The sequence below is a fragment of the Piliocolobus tephrosceles genome, chromosome 21 (assembly GCF_002776525.5).
Source record: "Piliocolobus tephrosceles isolate RC106 chromosome 21, ASM277652v3, whole genome shotgun sequence".
In the NCBI taxonomy this organism is placed as follows: domain Eukaryota; kingdom Metazoa; phylum Chordata; class Mammalia; order Primates; family Cercopithecidae; genus Piliocolobus; species Piliocolobus tephrosceles.
In genome coordinates this window covers 9,289,873-9,302,751 of record NC_045454.1, presented here as the reverse complement: position 1 = coordinate 9,302,751, position 12,879 = coordinate 9,289,873, and the positions used below count along the sequence as shown (strand labels likewise).

At 51.8% G+C, this 12,879-nt stretch overlaps 2 protein-coding genes across 2 annotated transcripts in view; both read right to left on the bottom strand.

Annotated features, from left to right (window-relative positions):
- Nucleotides 1-1,342: 1,342 nt before the first annotated feature.
- Nucleotides 1,343-9,271, bottom strand: HSD17B14 (hydroxysteroid 17-beta dehydrogenase 14). Its single transcript, XM_026457343.1, has 6 exons — nt 8,916-9,271; nt 8,396-8,434; nt 7,777-7,859; nt 6,169-6,235; nt 5,117-5,208; nt 1,343-1,444 (listed from the first exon to the last, which is right to left on the bottom strand). Exons 1-6 carry the CDS (start codon nt 9,079-9,081, stop codon nt 1,343-1,345), a joined length of 549 nt encoding a protein of 182 aa, XP_026313128.1. The 5' UTR covers nt 9,082-9,271.
- A 190-nt stretch (nt 9,272-9,461) lies between these two features.
- The window catches only part of PLEKHA4 (pleckstrin homology domain containing A4), a 31,799-nt gene continuing 28,381 nt past the window's right edge, over nt 9,462-12,879 (bottom strand). Inside the window, exons 18-20 of the mRNA XM_026457352.2 lie at nt 11,541-11,599; nt 10,348-10,460; nt 9,462-9,916 (exon numbers count right to left, since the gene is read on the bottom strand). Of these exons, the coding sequence (XP_026313137.1) occupies nt 9,654-9,916; nt 10,348-10,460; nt 11,541-11,599 (435 nt within the window). The 3' untranslated portion in view covers nt 9,462-9,653. The remainder of the gene's footprint in view (nt 9,917-10,347; nt 10,461-11,540; nt 11,600-12,879) is intronic.

The window sequence follows — 12,879 nt, the reverse complement described above, 5'->3', positions numbered from 1 at the left end:
ACTGCACTCCAGCCTGGGCAACAGAGCGAGACTCCATCTCAAAAAAAAAAAAAAAATTGTATGATCTGGGTGGTGGGGATGGCAGGAGGCAATGGATAGAGCAAGTTGTTTTTGCTTTGTTTTGTTTGAGACAAGGTCTTACTCTGTTGCCCAGGCTGGAGTGCAGTGGCGCAAACAAAGTTCACTACAGCCTCAACCTCCTAGGCTCAAGTGATCCTCCTCAGCCTCTAGAGTAGCTGAGACTACAGATGTGTGCCACCATGTCTGGCTAATTTTGTTTGTTTTTGGTTGAGATGGGGTCTGGGGCTATGTTGCCCAGGCTGGTCTCGAGCTCCTGAGCTCAAGCGATTTTCCTACCTCAGCCTCCCAAAGTGCTGAGATTGCAGCATGATAAATATTGATAAGGGTTTCACGGGTATTTAATCTCATTAAATCCTCAGAACAACTCTGTCATGATTGGCCCCATTTTACAGGTGAGAAAACAGAGGAGCAGAAATGCTGAGTAACTGGCACGACATTGCACGTAAGAAGTGGCAGAGAATTGAGGCAAACAAGCCACTTGTTACTTCTGCCTCCCTGCCCCACAGGTCCTGTTGACCAACTTGACCAACTCTCTAAGAGAAACAAGAAATTTGGTGGTTTATGTGAAATCTTTCTTATAAAATGTTGGCAGTGAATGAAAAAACATAGGCCGGACACAGTGGCTCACGCCTGTAATCCTAGCACTTTTGGTGGCCGAGCCAGGCAGACCGCTATAGCTTAAGAGTTTGAGACCTGCCTGAACAACATAGTGAGACCCCCAACTCTACAAAAAATACAAAAATCAGCTGGGCGTGGTGGTGGGCACCTGTAGTCTCAGCTCCTCGGGAGGCTGAGGCAGGAGAATTGCTTGAGCCCAGGTAGTCAAGGTTGCAGTTAGCAGAGATCGTGCCATTGCACTCCAGCCTGGGTGATGGAACAAGATTCTATCTCCAAAAAAAAAAAAAAAAAGAAAAGAAAAGAAAAGAAAAAGAGAAAAAGAAAAAGAACAAGAAAGAAAAAATGTATACATATATTAACTCTTCATGGGCTGAGGTGTAGGTGTGTTTTATGTGTGGAGGTATTTTTAGTGTTGGGTTAATCCTAGAAAGTGAACAAAAGTTTGGAACAGGAGCCAGGGTTCACCAGTTGAGCAGCGCATTGCCCAACCTCCCAGGAACATTTCACCTGGATCTCAGACGCGACCTCACAGTCAGCACCTGAAGCTTCCTGGACGCTGGGCCCGCTCCTCAGGCCTCTCCCCTGTTTGCCTGCTCTTGCTCCCCTGAGTTCCTCCAGCCTCAAACGGGTCAGCTCCAAGCTGCTATCTCCAGAGCCCCACCTCCACGATCTCATGCCCACTGCCCATTCCCATCAGGACGTCCACCGGGCAGTTCACACTCAACAGCGCCCTCCCCAGGCTTTCCTGCCACAGTGAATGGCAGCTCTGGTGAGTTGCTCAGTTGCTGGAGGTGGGGAGAACAAATAAACCAAATACCCCACTTTTTTTTTTTTTTTTGAGATGGAGTCTTGCTCTGTCTCCCGGACTGGAGTGCAGTAGTGCGATCTCGGCTCACTGCAACCTCCATCTCCCAGGTTCCAGCAATTTTCCTGCCTCAGCCTCCTGAGTAGTTCAGATTGCAGGCACACACCACCATGCCCAGTTAATTTTTTGTGTATTTTTAGTAGAGACAGGGTCTCACCATGTTGGCCAGGCTGGTCTTGAACTCCTGACCTCGGGTGATCCACCCTCCTCGGCCTCCCAAAGTGCTGGGATTACAGGTGTGAGCCACCGTGAACAACCCTTCTCCTTCCTTTTTAATATAGGAGATTATTAATAGAGGAGATTATTAATATAGGAGTGTATCCCAGGCTGCAGGTTCAGGACCTTCTTCCTTTTTAATATAGGACTGAGTTTATTTATTTATTTATTTATTTTTATTTTTTGAGACCGAGTCTTGTTCTGTCACTCAGGCATGGTGCAGTGGCACCATGTCAGCTTGTTGCAACCTCTACCTCCCAGGTTTAAGTGATCCTTCTGCCGCAGCCTCCTGAGTGCTGGAATTACAAGTGCAAGCCACAACGTCTGGCTAATTTTTGTGTTTTTATTAGAGATGGGGTTTCACCATGTTGGCCAAGCTGGTCTCAAACTCCTGACCTCAAGTGATCCGCCTGCCTTGGCCTCCCACAGCGCTGGGATTATAGGTGTGAGTCACCGCGCCCAACGAAGAATTTATTTAATACAGGAGTGTGGGCCGGGCGCGGTGGCTCAAGCCTATAATCCCAGCACTTTGGGAGGCCGAGAGAGGCGGATCACGAGGTCAGGAGATCGAGACCATCCTGGCTAACACGGTGAAACCCCGTCTCTACTAAAAACTACAAAAAACTAGCCGGGCGAGGTGGTGGCGCCTGTAGTCCCAGCTACCCGGGAGCCTGAGGCAGGAGAATGGCATGAACCCAGGAGGCGGAGCTTGCAGTGAGCTGAGATCCAGCCACAGCACTCCAGCCTGGGCGACAGAGTGAGACTCCGTCTCAAAAAAAAAAAAAAAAAAAATACAGGAGTGTGTCCCAGGCAGCAGGCTGAGAACCTTCTTCCTTTTTAATACAGGATATGATTAACATAGGAGATTATTAATATAGGAGATTATTAATCTAGGAGTGTGTCCTGGGCGGCAGGTTGACACACTCAACCTGCTGCCCTGGATACACTTCCAGGTTGTATTGGGGAGTGCTCCAGAGAGCAAAAGAAAAAAAAAAAATAGGCCGGGCGCGGTGGCTCAAGCCTGAAATCCCAGCACTTTGGGAGGCCGAGACGGGCAGATCACGAGGGCAGGAGATCGAGACCATCCTGGCTAACACGGTGAAATCCTGTCTCTACTAAAAAAATACAAAAAAACTAGCCAGGCGATGTGGCGGGCGCCTGTAGTCCCATTTACTCGGGAGGCTGAGGCAAGAGAATGGCATAAACCCGGGAGGCGGAGCTTGCAGTGAGCCGAGATCATGCCACTGTACTCCAGCCTGGGCGACAGAACGAGACTCCGTCTCAAAAAAAAAAAAAAAGAAAAAAGAAAAAAAAGAAGAAAAAAACAGCTCAGGCCAGGCACAGTGGCTCATGCCTGTAATCCCAGCACTTTGGGAGGCCGAGGCCGAGGTAGAAGGATGGCTTGAGGCCAGGAGTTCCAGACCAGCCTGGGCAACAGAGCGAGACCCTAACTCTATAACAATAATAAAAAAGGCTCAACTTTTTAAAGAAAAAAGGACGAATCAGGAGAGGCGGTGATTACAGAAGTTGCTCATCAGGAATTGTCATTGGTTTACAGACATCACATTGATTAGTGATTGGCTATACATGGTTGAACTATAGAGTATGTGGCACTTTAGAGCTTCTTGGTATCAGGTAGTCTAGAGCCCGGAAAGCAAGTGGCTTCAAAAGGTAATTATTGGACAGGTGCAGTAGCTCATGCCTATAATCCCAGCTTGAGGCAAGGAGTTCAAGGTCAGCCTGGGCAGCATAGCAAGACCCTGTCTCTACAAAAAAGTTAAAAATTAGTCAGTCCTAGTGGTGCACCCCATGGTCCCAATTACTCAGGAGGTTGATACAAGAGGATCACTTGAGCCCAGGGGTTGGAGGCTGCTGTGAGCTATGATGGTACTCCAGCCTGGGTAACAGAGTGAGTCCCTGTCTCTAAAAAGTAATTAAAATAAATTTTTATAAAGTCCCTCCGAGCCAGGTGCAGTGGCTCACACCTGTAATCCCAGGAGTTTGGGAGGCTGAGGCGGGAGGATCACTTGAACCCAAGAGTTTGAGACCAGCCTGAACAACATAGTGAAACCCCACCTCTATTAAAAAATAAAAAGGCCAAGCGCAGTGGCTCATGCCTGTAATCCCAGCACTTTGGGAGGCTGAGGTGGGTGGATCACAAGGTCAGGAGTTCAAGACCAGCCTGGCCAACATGGTGAAACCCTGTCTCTACTAAAAATAGAAAAAAATTAGCTGGGCATGGTGGTGGGTGCCTGTAATCCCAGCCACTTGGGAGGCTGAGGCAGAGAACTGCTTAAACCTGGGAGGTAGAGGTTGCAGTGAGCTGAGACTGCACCACTGCACTCCAGCCTGGGTGACAGAGTGAGACTCTATCTCAAAAAAATTAATTATTTTTTAAAAAAGTTGTTAAAAAGCCCCACTGGGCCTGATCCTGATCATCTAAAGGGGCTCTCCTTTCTCAGATCAAAAGGTTTATTTTCTTTCTCATTCCCTGCCCAGCTCTCCCCCACTTTTTGTTTAAGGTCTCGCTCTGTTGCCCAGGCTGGAGGGCAGTGGTGTGAACATAGCTCACAGCAGCCTTGACTTCCTGGGCTCAAACGGTCCTCCCACCTCAGCCACCTCAGTAGCTGGGACTACAAGGGCACCACCATGCCCGGCTAATTTTCTAAACTTTTTGTAGAGAGGGGGTTTCGCTGTATTGCCCCAGCTGTCTTGAACTCCTGACTTCAAGTGAACCTCCCACAACGACCTCCCAAAGCACTGGGATTACAGGTGTGAGCCAGTGTGTCTGGCCCTGATATGTTCTTAACATCCCCTCCCACCAACACCACCACACCAGTTTGGAAGGTTCTAGAAGGTTCCTAGGACTGGGCTTTGTAGCTACAAAAGTAGCTTTTGCTGGATGTAAAGATTTGCAGTTATTTATCTTCCTTTCGGAATAAGGAGATTAAACTAAAGAACAGAAAATAGATGGCTAGGCGTGGTGGCTCAAGTCTGTAATCCCAGCACTTTGGAAGGCCAAGGCAGGCAGATCACTTGTGGTCAAGAGCATCGCTATCAAAAATTACAAAATTTAGCTGAGTTTTGTGACCCGCACCTGTAATCCCAGTTACTCAGGAGGTTGAGGCACGAGAATTGCTTGAACCAGGGAGGTGGAGATTACAGTGAGCCCAGATCGCACCACTGTACTCCGCCTGGGCGACAGAGAGAGACCCTGTCTCCAACAAACAAATAAACAAAAAGAACAGAAAACGTTGTGCTCTTAGACAAAATGTACCACACAATCCACCTATCAGGAGGCTGCTCGGGCCTTGCAGCAGGGTCGCCAGCCCTCACCTTGGTCAAGGTGTACGTCCCCAGCAGGTTCAGCTCCAGCAGCTGGCGGAATCCCTGGGCAGAGGTCTCCTCAGGCCTCTGTGGGGGTGGGTCTAAAGTGGGGGGTGAGAGAGAGAGGAAAAGTGAGGGGGGCCGGACGCAGTGGCTCACGCCTGTAATCCCAGCACTTTGGGAGGCCGAGGTGGGTGAATCACTAGAGTTCAGGAGTTCAAGACCAGCCTGGCCAACATGGCGAAACCCCTTCTCTACTAAAAATACAAAAATTAGCCAGGTGTGGTGGTGGGTGCCTGTGTTCCCAGCTACTCAAGAGGCTGAGGCAGGAGAATTGCTTGAACCTGGGAGGTGGAGGTTGCAGTGAGCCTAGATCGAGCCACTGCACTCCAGCCTGAGTGACAGACTGAGACCCCGTCTCAGAGAAAAAAAAAGGCCAGGTGCGGTGGCTCATGCCTGTAACCCCAGCACTTGGGGAGGCCGAGGTGGGCAGATCATCTGAGGTCAGGAGTTCAAGACCAGCCTGGCTAACATGAAGAACCGCATCTCTACTAAAAATATAAAAATTAGCCTGGCGTGCTGGCGGGGGCACCTGTAATCCCAGCTACCTGGGAGGCTGAGGCAGGAGAATCACTTGAACCCGAGAGGCGGAGGTTGCAGTGAGCTGAGATGGTGCCACTGCACTCCAGCCTGGACAACAGAGCATGACTCCATCTCAAAAAGAGAGAGAGAAAGAGAGGGAGAGGGAGAGAGAGAGAGAAGAAAGGAGGGAGGGAGGGAAGGAAGGAAGGAAGGAAGGAAGGAAGGAAGGAAGGAAGGAAGGAAGGACAGACATGGCCAGGTGAGGGGACAACTCTGGGGACACATAGGAGGGACGGAACAGGGCCAGTTTCAGCCCAGGCCTAGGGGGCTTCCATTGGTTTACTCTCCTGTCCAAGTGACTAGAAAGAGGTATGAGGCAGGATGAGGGAATCAGGGGAAGGGAGTGGGGAAACTGAAGTGCAGGAAACAGAGTTGCGGGGGCAGGAGGTGGGGTATGGCCCTGGGGTCTCACAACTCACGGTGGCCAGCGTTGTTGACAACACAATCCAGGCGGCCAAATCGGCGGATGGTCTCAGAAACCAGGGTCTGAGGAGGAAGGAAATGTCCTTTGTTGTTGTTGTTGTTGTTGTTTTTTGGAGACAGTGTCTCCCTCTTGTCACTCAGGCATTGGCACGATCTCGGCTTACCGCAACTTCCGCCTTCCGGGTTCAAGCGACTCTCCTACCTCCGCCTCCCAAGTAGCTGGGATTATAGGCACCTGCCACCACGCCCAGCTAATTTTTGTATTTTTTAGTAGAGACGGGGATTCACTATGTTGTCCAAGCTGGTCTCAAACTCCTGAGCTCACATGATCCGCCCGCCTCAGCCTCCCAAAGTGCTGGGATTACAGGCGCCATGCCCAGCCCAGGAAATGTCCTTTCAATGAGCAGTAGATGGGGTGTCCAGCCATAAAGAAGACAGGGCTCCCAAATGCAAGGCAGGAGGGGGAAGCTGGACTCCCAGGTATGGGGACAAGAACTAGAGGAAGAGGGGATGTGGAGATCAGCAGACACAGCAGACAAGCAGGAGACAGGAAGGAGACAGGGGGCTGGCCAGAGCCACACTGCACCCAGGGTTAGGGGGTGGGGCATGGGGGTGACAAGGATTCACAGAGAGTGTAGGGGACAGTTACTAAAGGGGGGCAGATAACAGAGAGATACTGATTAAAAGGAAGAAACAGGAACCCAGAAATAATGGAGAAAAAAATCAGTCACAGGCCATGTGCAGTGACTCACACCTGTAATCCCAACACTTTGGGAGGCTGAGGTGGGTGGATCACGTGAGGTCAGGAGTTCGAGACCAGCCTGGCCAACATAGTGAAACCCCGTTTCTACTAAAAATACAAAAATTAGCCAGGTGCGGTGGCTCATGCTTGTAATCCCAGTACTTTGGGAGGCCAAGGCAGGTGGATCACCTGAGGTCGGGAGTTCAACACCACCCTGACCAACACAGAAAAACACTGTCTCTACTAAAAATATAAAATTAGCCAGGTGTGGTGGCGCATGCCTGTAATCCCAGCTACTCAGGAAGCTGAGAGAGGAGAAACACTTGAACCCGGGAGGCGGAGTTTGTGGTGAGCCGAGATTACATCATTGCACTCCAGCCTGGGCAACAAGAGCAAAACTCCATCTCAAAAAAAAAAAAAAAAAAAAAAAAAATTAGCTGGACATGGTGGCGCACGCCCGCAATCCCAGTTACTCGGGAGGCTGAGGTAGGAGAGTGGCTTGAACCTGGGAGGCAGAGGTTGCAGTGAACCAAGATCATGCCACTGCATTCCAGCCTCAGTGACACCTCCAAAAAAGAGAAAAATCAGTTACAGTTGACCCACTTTGAGGGACTTATTCATTTCCATCCACGTGTCAGATGTGCTAAGAGCCTTGGAGAGGTGAGAGAGAAGGAACATGTGACCTGCTCATCAGTCACAGAAGACCTTGTGTGTGGAGTGACACTGGTTGGAAACCTTTGATGGGTCCAGTGGAGCCAGGAGAGGAAGGAAAAGTAGAGGGAAAGGCCCATGCAAATGGCTGGAGGAGAACAAAGAACTGGTCATTAGCGGAGATGGGGGTAGGAATGGGAACTCGGCTCACCTTCACATCATCTTCCTGAGTCACATCACAGAGGATAAAGACAGCTCCAGGGAGCTCCTGCTCCAGGGCCCGGCCCCCAGACTCTGCAGGCAGAGAAGAGCTGGGAGCCTGGACCCCTGGGCCTGAGGGAGGAGGGGCTGGGGGTCTGGACTCCTGGGTCCAAGGGAGGAAGGGCAGGGGGTTTGGACTCCTGGGCCTGAGGGAGGAGGGGCCTGGGGGCCTGGACTCCTGGGTCTGAGGGAGGAGGGGCTGGGGCCTGGACTCCTGGGTCCAAGGGAGGAAGGGCTGGGGGCCTGGACTCCTGGGTCTGAGGGAGGAGGGGCTGGGGGCCTGGACTCCTGGGTCCAAGGGAGGAGGGGCTGGGGGTCTGGACTCCTGGGTCCAAGAGAGGAGGGGCTGGGGCCCTGGATTTGTAGGTCCAAGGGAGGAGGTGCTGGGGCCTGGACTCCTGGGTCTGAGGGAGAAGTGGCTGGGGCTCCTGCACTCCTGGTCTGAGGAAGGAGGGACGGGACTCCTGGACTCCTGGGTCTGAGGGAAGAGGGGCTGGGGTTCCTGGATCCCTGGGACTGAGGGAGGAAGGACCAAGGTAAGGGCTGAGGGCTGAGGGACCCTCACTCACCATCCTTGTCGCAGATAACCACTTGGGCCCCGCTGTCCACTGAGAATAGGAAGGGAGCACGTTACCCTCGAGTCTTGGTTAAAGCCTCTGCCGCCCTCTTGTGGCCACCTAGATTGGGGCCGATCTCCGTCTCCCCTCGTGACCCGTCTCATGATCACCCACAGGACAGAGGGCAGAGGCCTTGACACATACTCTCCTTGCCTGCCCAGGTTTCTGCTGAGGCTCCTGATCCCCCGTTCGTGAGTTCCAGAGCAAACTCCACGACTGACAGGGCCATTCCCCAAACCACCGGTTTTGCAGCTACACCAACAGATCCAGAGAAAGAGGCCACTGCCTTCGGAGACCCTGCCAGACAGCCCTAGCCTACCAAGCCACACGCTTACTTGAGCCTGCCAATCGGCTTTTATAAGATCAGAATCCCGGCTATAAGTGTTGGAGACCCTATTTTCCGCCCTCATCGCCCCGCCCCCATCCTTCCTCTCTCACACTCCACAGCTCCCAGCAGTCAGACCCGGCTCACCGAAGGCGCGCACGATCCCAGCTCCGATGCCGCGCCCGCCCCCGGTCACAACCACCACCTTCCCGGCATAGCGCGTTCCCGTAGCCATCCCGTGTCCGCTGCTCTCTCTCTCTCTGTCTCTACCCTGGGCCTTTTTCACCTCCAAAGCCCCGTGAGGCCGTCGCATCAAATCCTCAATAGAAGCTGGATCGTGGAAGTCCAGCCTCGGGGGGCGTTGCCAGGAAGGCTAGGGACCTGGAAGTTTGTCCCCAGCCCCTCCTCCCTCAGCCACTCCTCTCCTCCCACAGACACGGGAATCTAGGAGCCCCAGTCCCTCCTCCCTCAGACCCAGGAGTCAGGGTCCCAGCCCCTCCTCCCTCAGACCCGGGAATCCGGGCCCAGGCCCCTCCACTCTCAGACTGAGGGATCAGGTTCTCTAGTTCCTCCTCCCAGAAACCTGTAAGTCCAAACCTTCCTCTCTCAGGACCCAGGAGTGCACGACTCCGGCTCTGCCCCTCAGAGACCCCAGTGCCACAACCCCAAACAGACAGAAACAAAGCTATTGACTAAAAGTTCAAAGTTTTAATCCAAATTTAGACAGTGTTGAGAAAATCAAACTTTGGCCATAGAAACCATTCCCCTCCCGGGCTGGCGATGGGGACCAGACCACGCCCCCTGATGCCCTGAGTGGTCCCAGATCTCCGGCGGTACCTCCAGACCACGTGCTCACGCTCCGATTGGCTGCCGCGTTTGGGCGGGTTAGAAGCTGGACTGTAGCAGAGTGACTCGCAGAGGCCACGCCCCCTCGTCTTGGGGCAGTACTGGAGGGGCGATCCCGGCATCCCACGTGGGCCCCCAGGGGGCGGGACCTCCTCCACGCCCACTCCCTCGGCGAGAGAACCCTGTGGAACCCGAATTAGCCACCGGGGGAGATCTGGGGGGAGGGGTCTCCTGGCGCGTGGGGTCCGAAGGAGGCAGCGGCACACGGGGAAGAGGGCCTCCCTGGGAGTCCAAATTTCCACCTAGAGAGGATGAGTGGGAGGCATAAGAATGGCAAACTTCAGCACCAGGACTCCGGGTTCCCAGGCCCCTCCTCCCTCAGACCCAAGAGTCCAGGCCGCCAGCCCCTCCTCCCTCAAACCCAGGAGTCCAGGGCCCCAGCCCCTCCTCCCTCAGACCCAGGAGTCTGGACACCCCAGTCCAGACCTCTTTCAGATTCAGATGTCGGTCCTCTCCCCGCCCCCTGACCTCTTCCTCCCCTCCTCCCAAGTGTCCCGGAACCCAGTCCCCTCTTGCCTGAGACCTAAAACTCCCAAACCTTGCCCAACTCTTTCTTCGCCAACATAAAAAATTCCCACCGGCCCCCAGACCCCTCCTCTCCAGGACCTCGGATTCCAGGTCTCCAGCTCTCTCCTCCCTAAAACCCAGAAGTTCAACATCCGCAGCCAGTCACCTGTCATCATCCTGTGCCACTGCGACGCCTCAGTAGCCAGGGCTTGGGAGAGGCTGAGAACCCGCTCCCGGTGACCTTCGGAAGTCGGCAAGTAAGGGGTGGTGTTCCTTGGACTAGAAAAAAAAAGAAGATTGGGGGTGGCGTGTGTACATGGGGGAGAGGTGGGGATGGTTAATTGGTACAAAAAGAAAAGGATGAATAAGACCTACTATTAGATAGCACAACAGAGTGACTATAGTCAATAATTTAATTGTACATTTTTAAATAAAGTGTGTAATTGGATTGTTTATACATCAAAGGGTAAATCCTTGAAAGGGGATGGATACTCTATTCCCCATGATGTGCTTATTTCACATTGCCTGCCTGTATCAAAACATCTCATTTATCCCGTAAATATATGTACACCTACTATATACCAACAAAAATTAAAAATTAAAAAAAAAAAAAACAGTCCAGGTGCGACGGCTCATCCCTCTAATCCCAGCACCTGGGGAGGCCGAGGTGGGCGGATCACTTGAGGTCGGGAGTTCGAGACCACTCTGGCCAACATGGGGAAACCCAGTCTCTACCAAAAAATACAAAAAAGTTAGCCAAACATGGTGATGGGCGCCTGTAATCCCAGCTATTAGGGAGGCTGAGGAAGGAGAATCACTTGAACCCAGAAGGAGGAAGTTGCAGTGAACTGAGATCGCGCCATTGCACTCCAGCCTGGGAGACAGAGCAAGACTCCGTCTCAAAAAAAACACACACACACACACACACAAAAGAAAAACAAAGTAAAAATAAAAATAAAAACTAAACAGCTCCCACAGTGGGGACCCGGGTACCGTGCGTGCCCTTCTGGGAGTTGTAGTTCCTAGCATGTGTCTCTAACAGATGTTAAACATGGCACCGCCCTAATGCCGCCCACATGCATTATGGGATTTGTAGTCCATTCGCGAATCACTACCACCCAATTTCCTTGATGCAGAAGCAGGATATGCTATTGACCAAGGGAATTTGGGGAACTAAAGATATTACTACGGATCTAGGGCTTTCCGGTTTTGTTTCAGATGCCCCGGAAACGTAAGCATATCTAGAAGGGTTGCGATTTGTAGTTCCATATTCAGGAGACTTCAATAATAATGCTACTCCCCTTTGCTTTTGCAAATTTTGTTTTTCCTGCTCCCTTGATACGCCCTCCAGTTCCTTACCTACTCCAAGACCCAGAGCTTCTGAGCCATTTCTGGGCTCCCGAGTGTCCTACGACAGGCTGGAAAGGAATTGGGGCATTAGAACTCCTCACCTGGAAGCCCCACATTCTCATTTTGAGGGTGAAGTGAAGGGGCTCCAAAAGAGAATGAAATTGCCCAGAAACACTGGCAATGTTTTGTTTTGTTTTTACTATGCTTCCGTAGGCACTGAATTTTTAAAAACTAATTTATTTTATTTATGCATTTTTTAGAACGGATGGAGTACAGCAGCGTGATCATAGCTCACTGCAGTCTCGATCACCCAGGCTCAAACTAATCCTGCTTCAGCCTCCTGAGTAAATAGAACTTCAGGCTCACACCACCATGCCTGGCTAATTATTTTTATTTTTATTTTTAGTAGAGACAAGGTCTTGCTATGTTGCCCAGGCTGGTCTCTTACTCCTGCCTCGGCCTCCCAAAGTACTGGGATTGCAGGGGTGAGCCATAGCACCCAGCTACTGACAATGTTTAACTTTACCTGTGTTTCTATAAAGCAGCACATGAGTTCAGAAATCCAACCTCCACCACCACCACCTGTGACTGTCTAAATCCTTTCTATAAAAGTCTAAGGGGCCAGGTGCAGTGGCTCACACCTGTAATCCCAGCACTTTGGAAGGCCAAGGTGAGTAGATCACTTGAGGTCAGGAGTTCAAGAACAGCCTGGTCAATATGGTGAAACCCCATCTCTACTAAAAATACAAAAAAAAAATTAGCAGGGTATGGTGGTGTGGGCCTATAATCCCAGCTACTTGGGAGGCTGAGGCAGGATAATCGTTTGAACCCGGGAGACAGGGGTTGCAGTGAGCCGAGATTCCGCCACTACACTCCAGCACGGGCAACAAAGGGAGACTCCATCTCAAAAAAAGAAAAAAAAAATCTAAGGGGAGGTCAGGTGCAGTCTGTATTCCTAGCACCTCCTTCCAAGGCAGGAGGATCACTTGAGCTCAGGAGCTCAACACCAGCCTGGCCAATGTGGTGAAAATCTGTCTCTACTAAAAATACAAAAATTGGCTGGATGTGGTGGCGCATCCCTGTAGTCCCAGCTACTCGGGAGGCTGAGGCATGAGAATCACTTGAACCCAGGAGGTGGAGGTTGCAGTGAGTGGAGATCGCACCACTGCACTCCAGCCTGAGCGACAGAGCAAGACCTCGTCCCCAAAAAAAGAAAACATCAGGCCGGGCGCGGTGGCTCAAGCCTGTAATCCCAGCACTTTGGGAGGCCGAGACGGGCGGATCACGAGGTCAGGAGATCGAGACCATCCTGGCTAACATGGTGAAACCTCGTCTCTACTAAAAATAC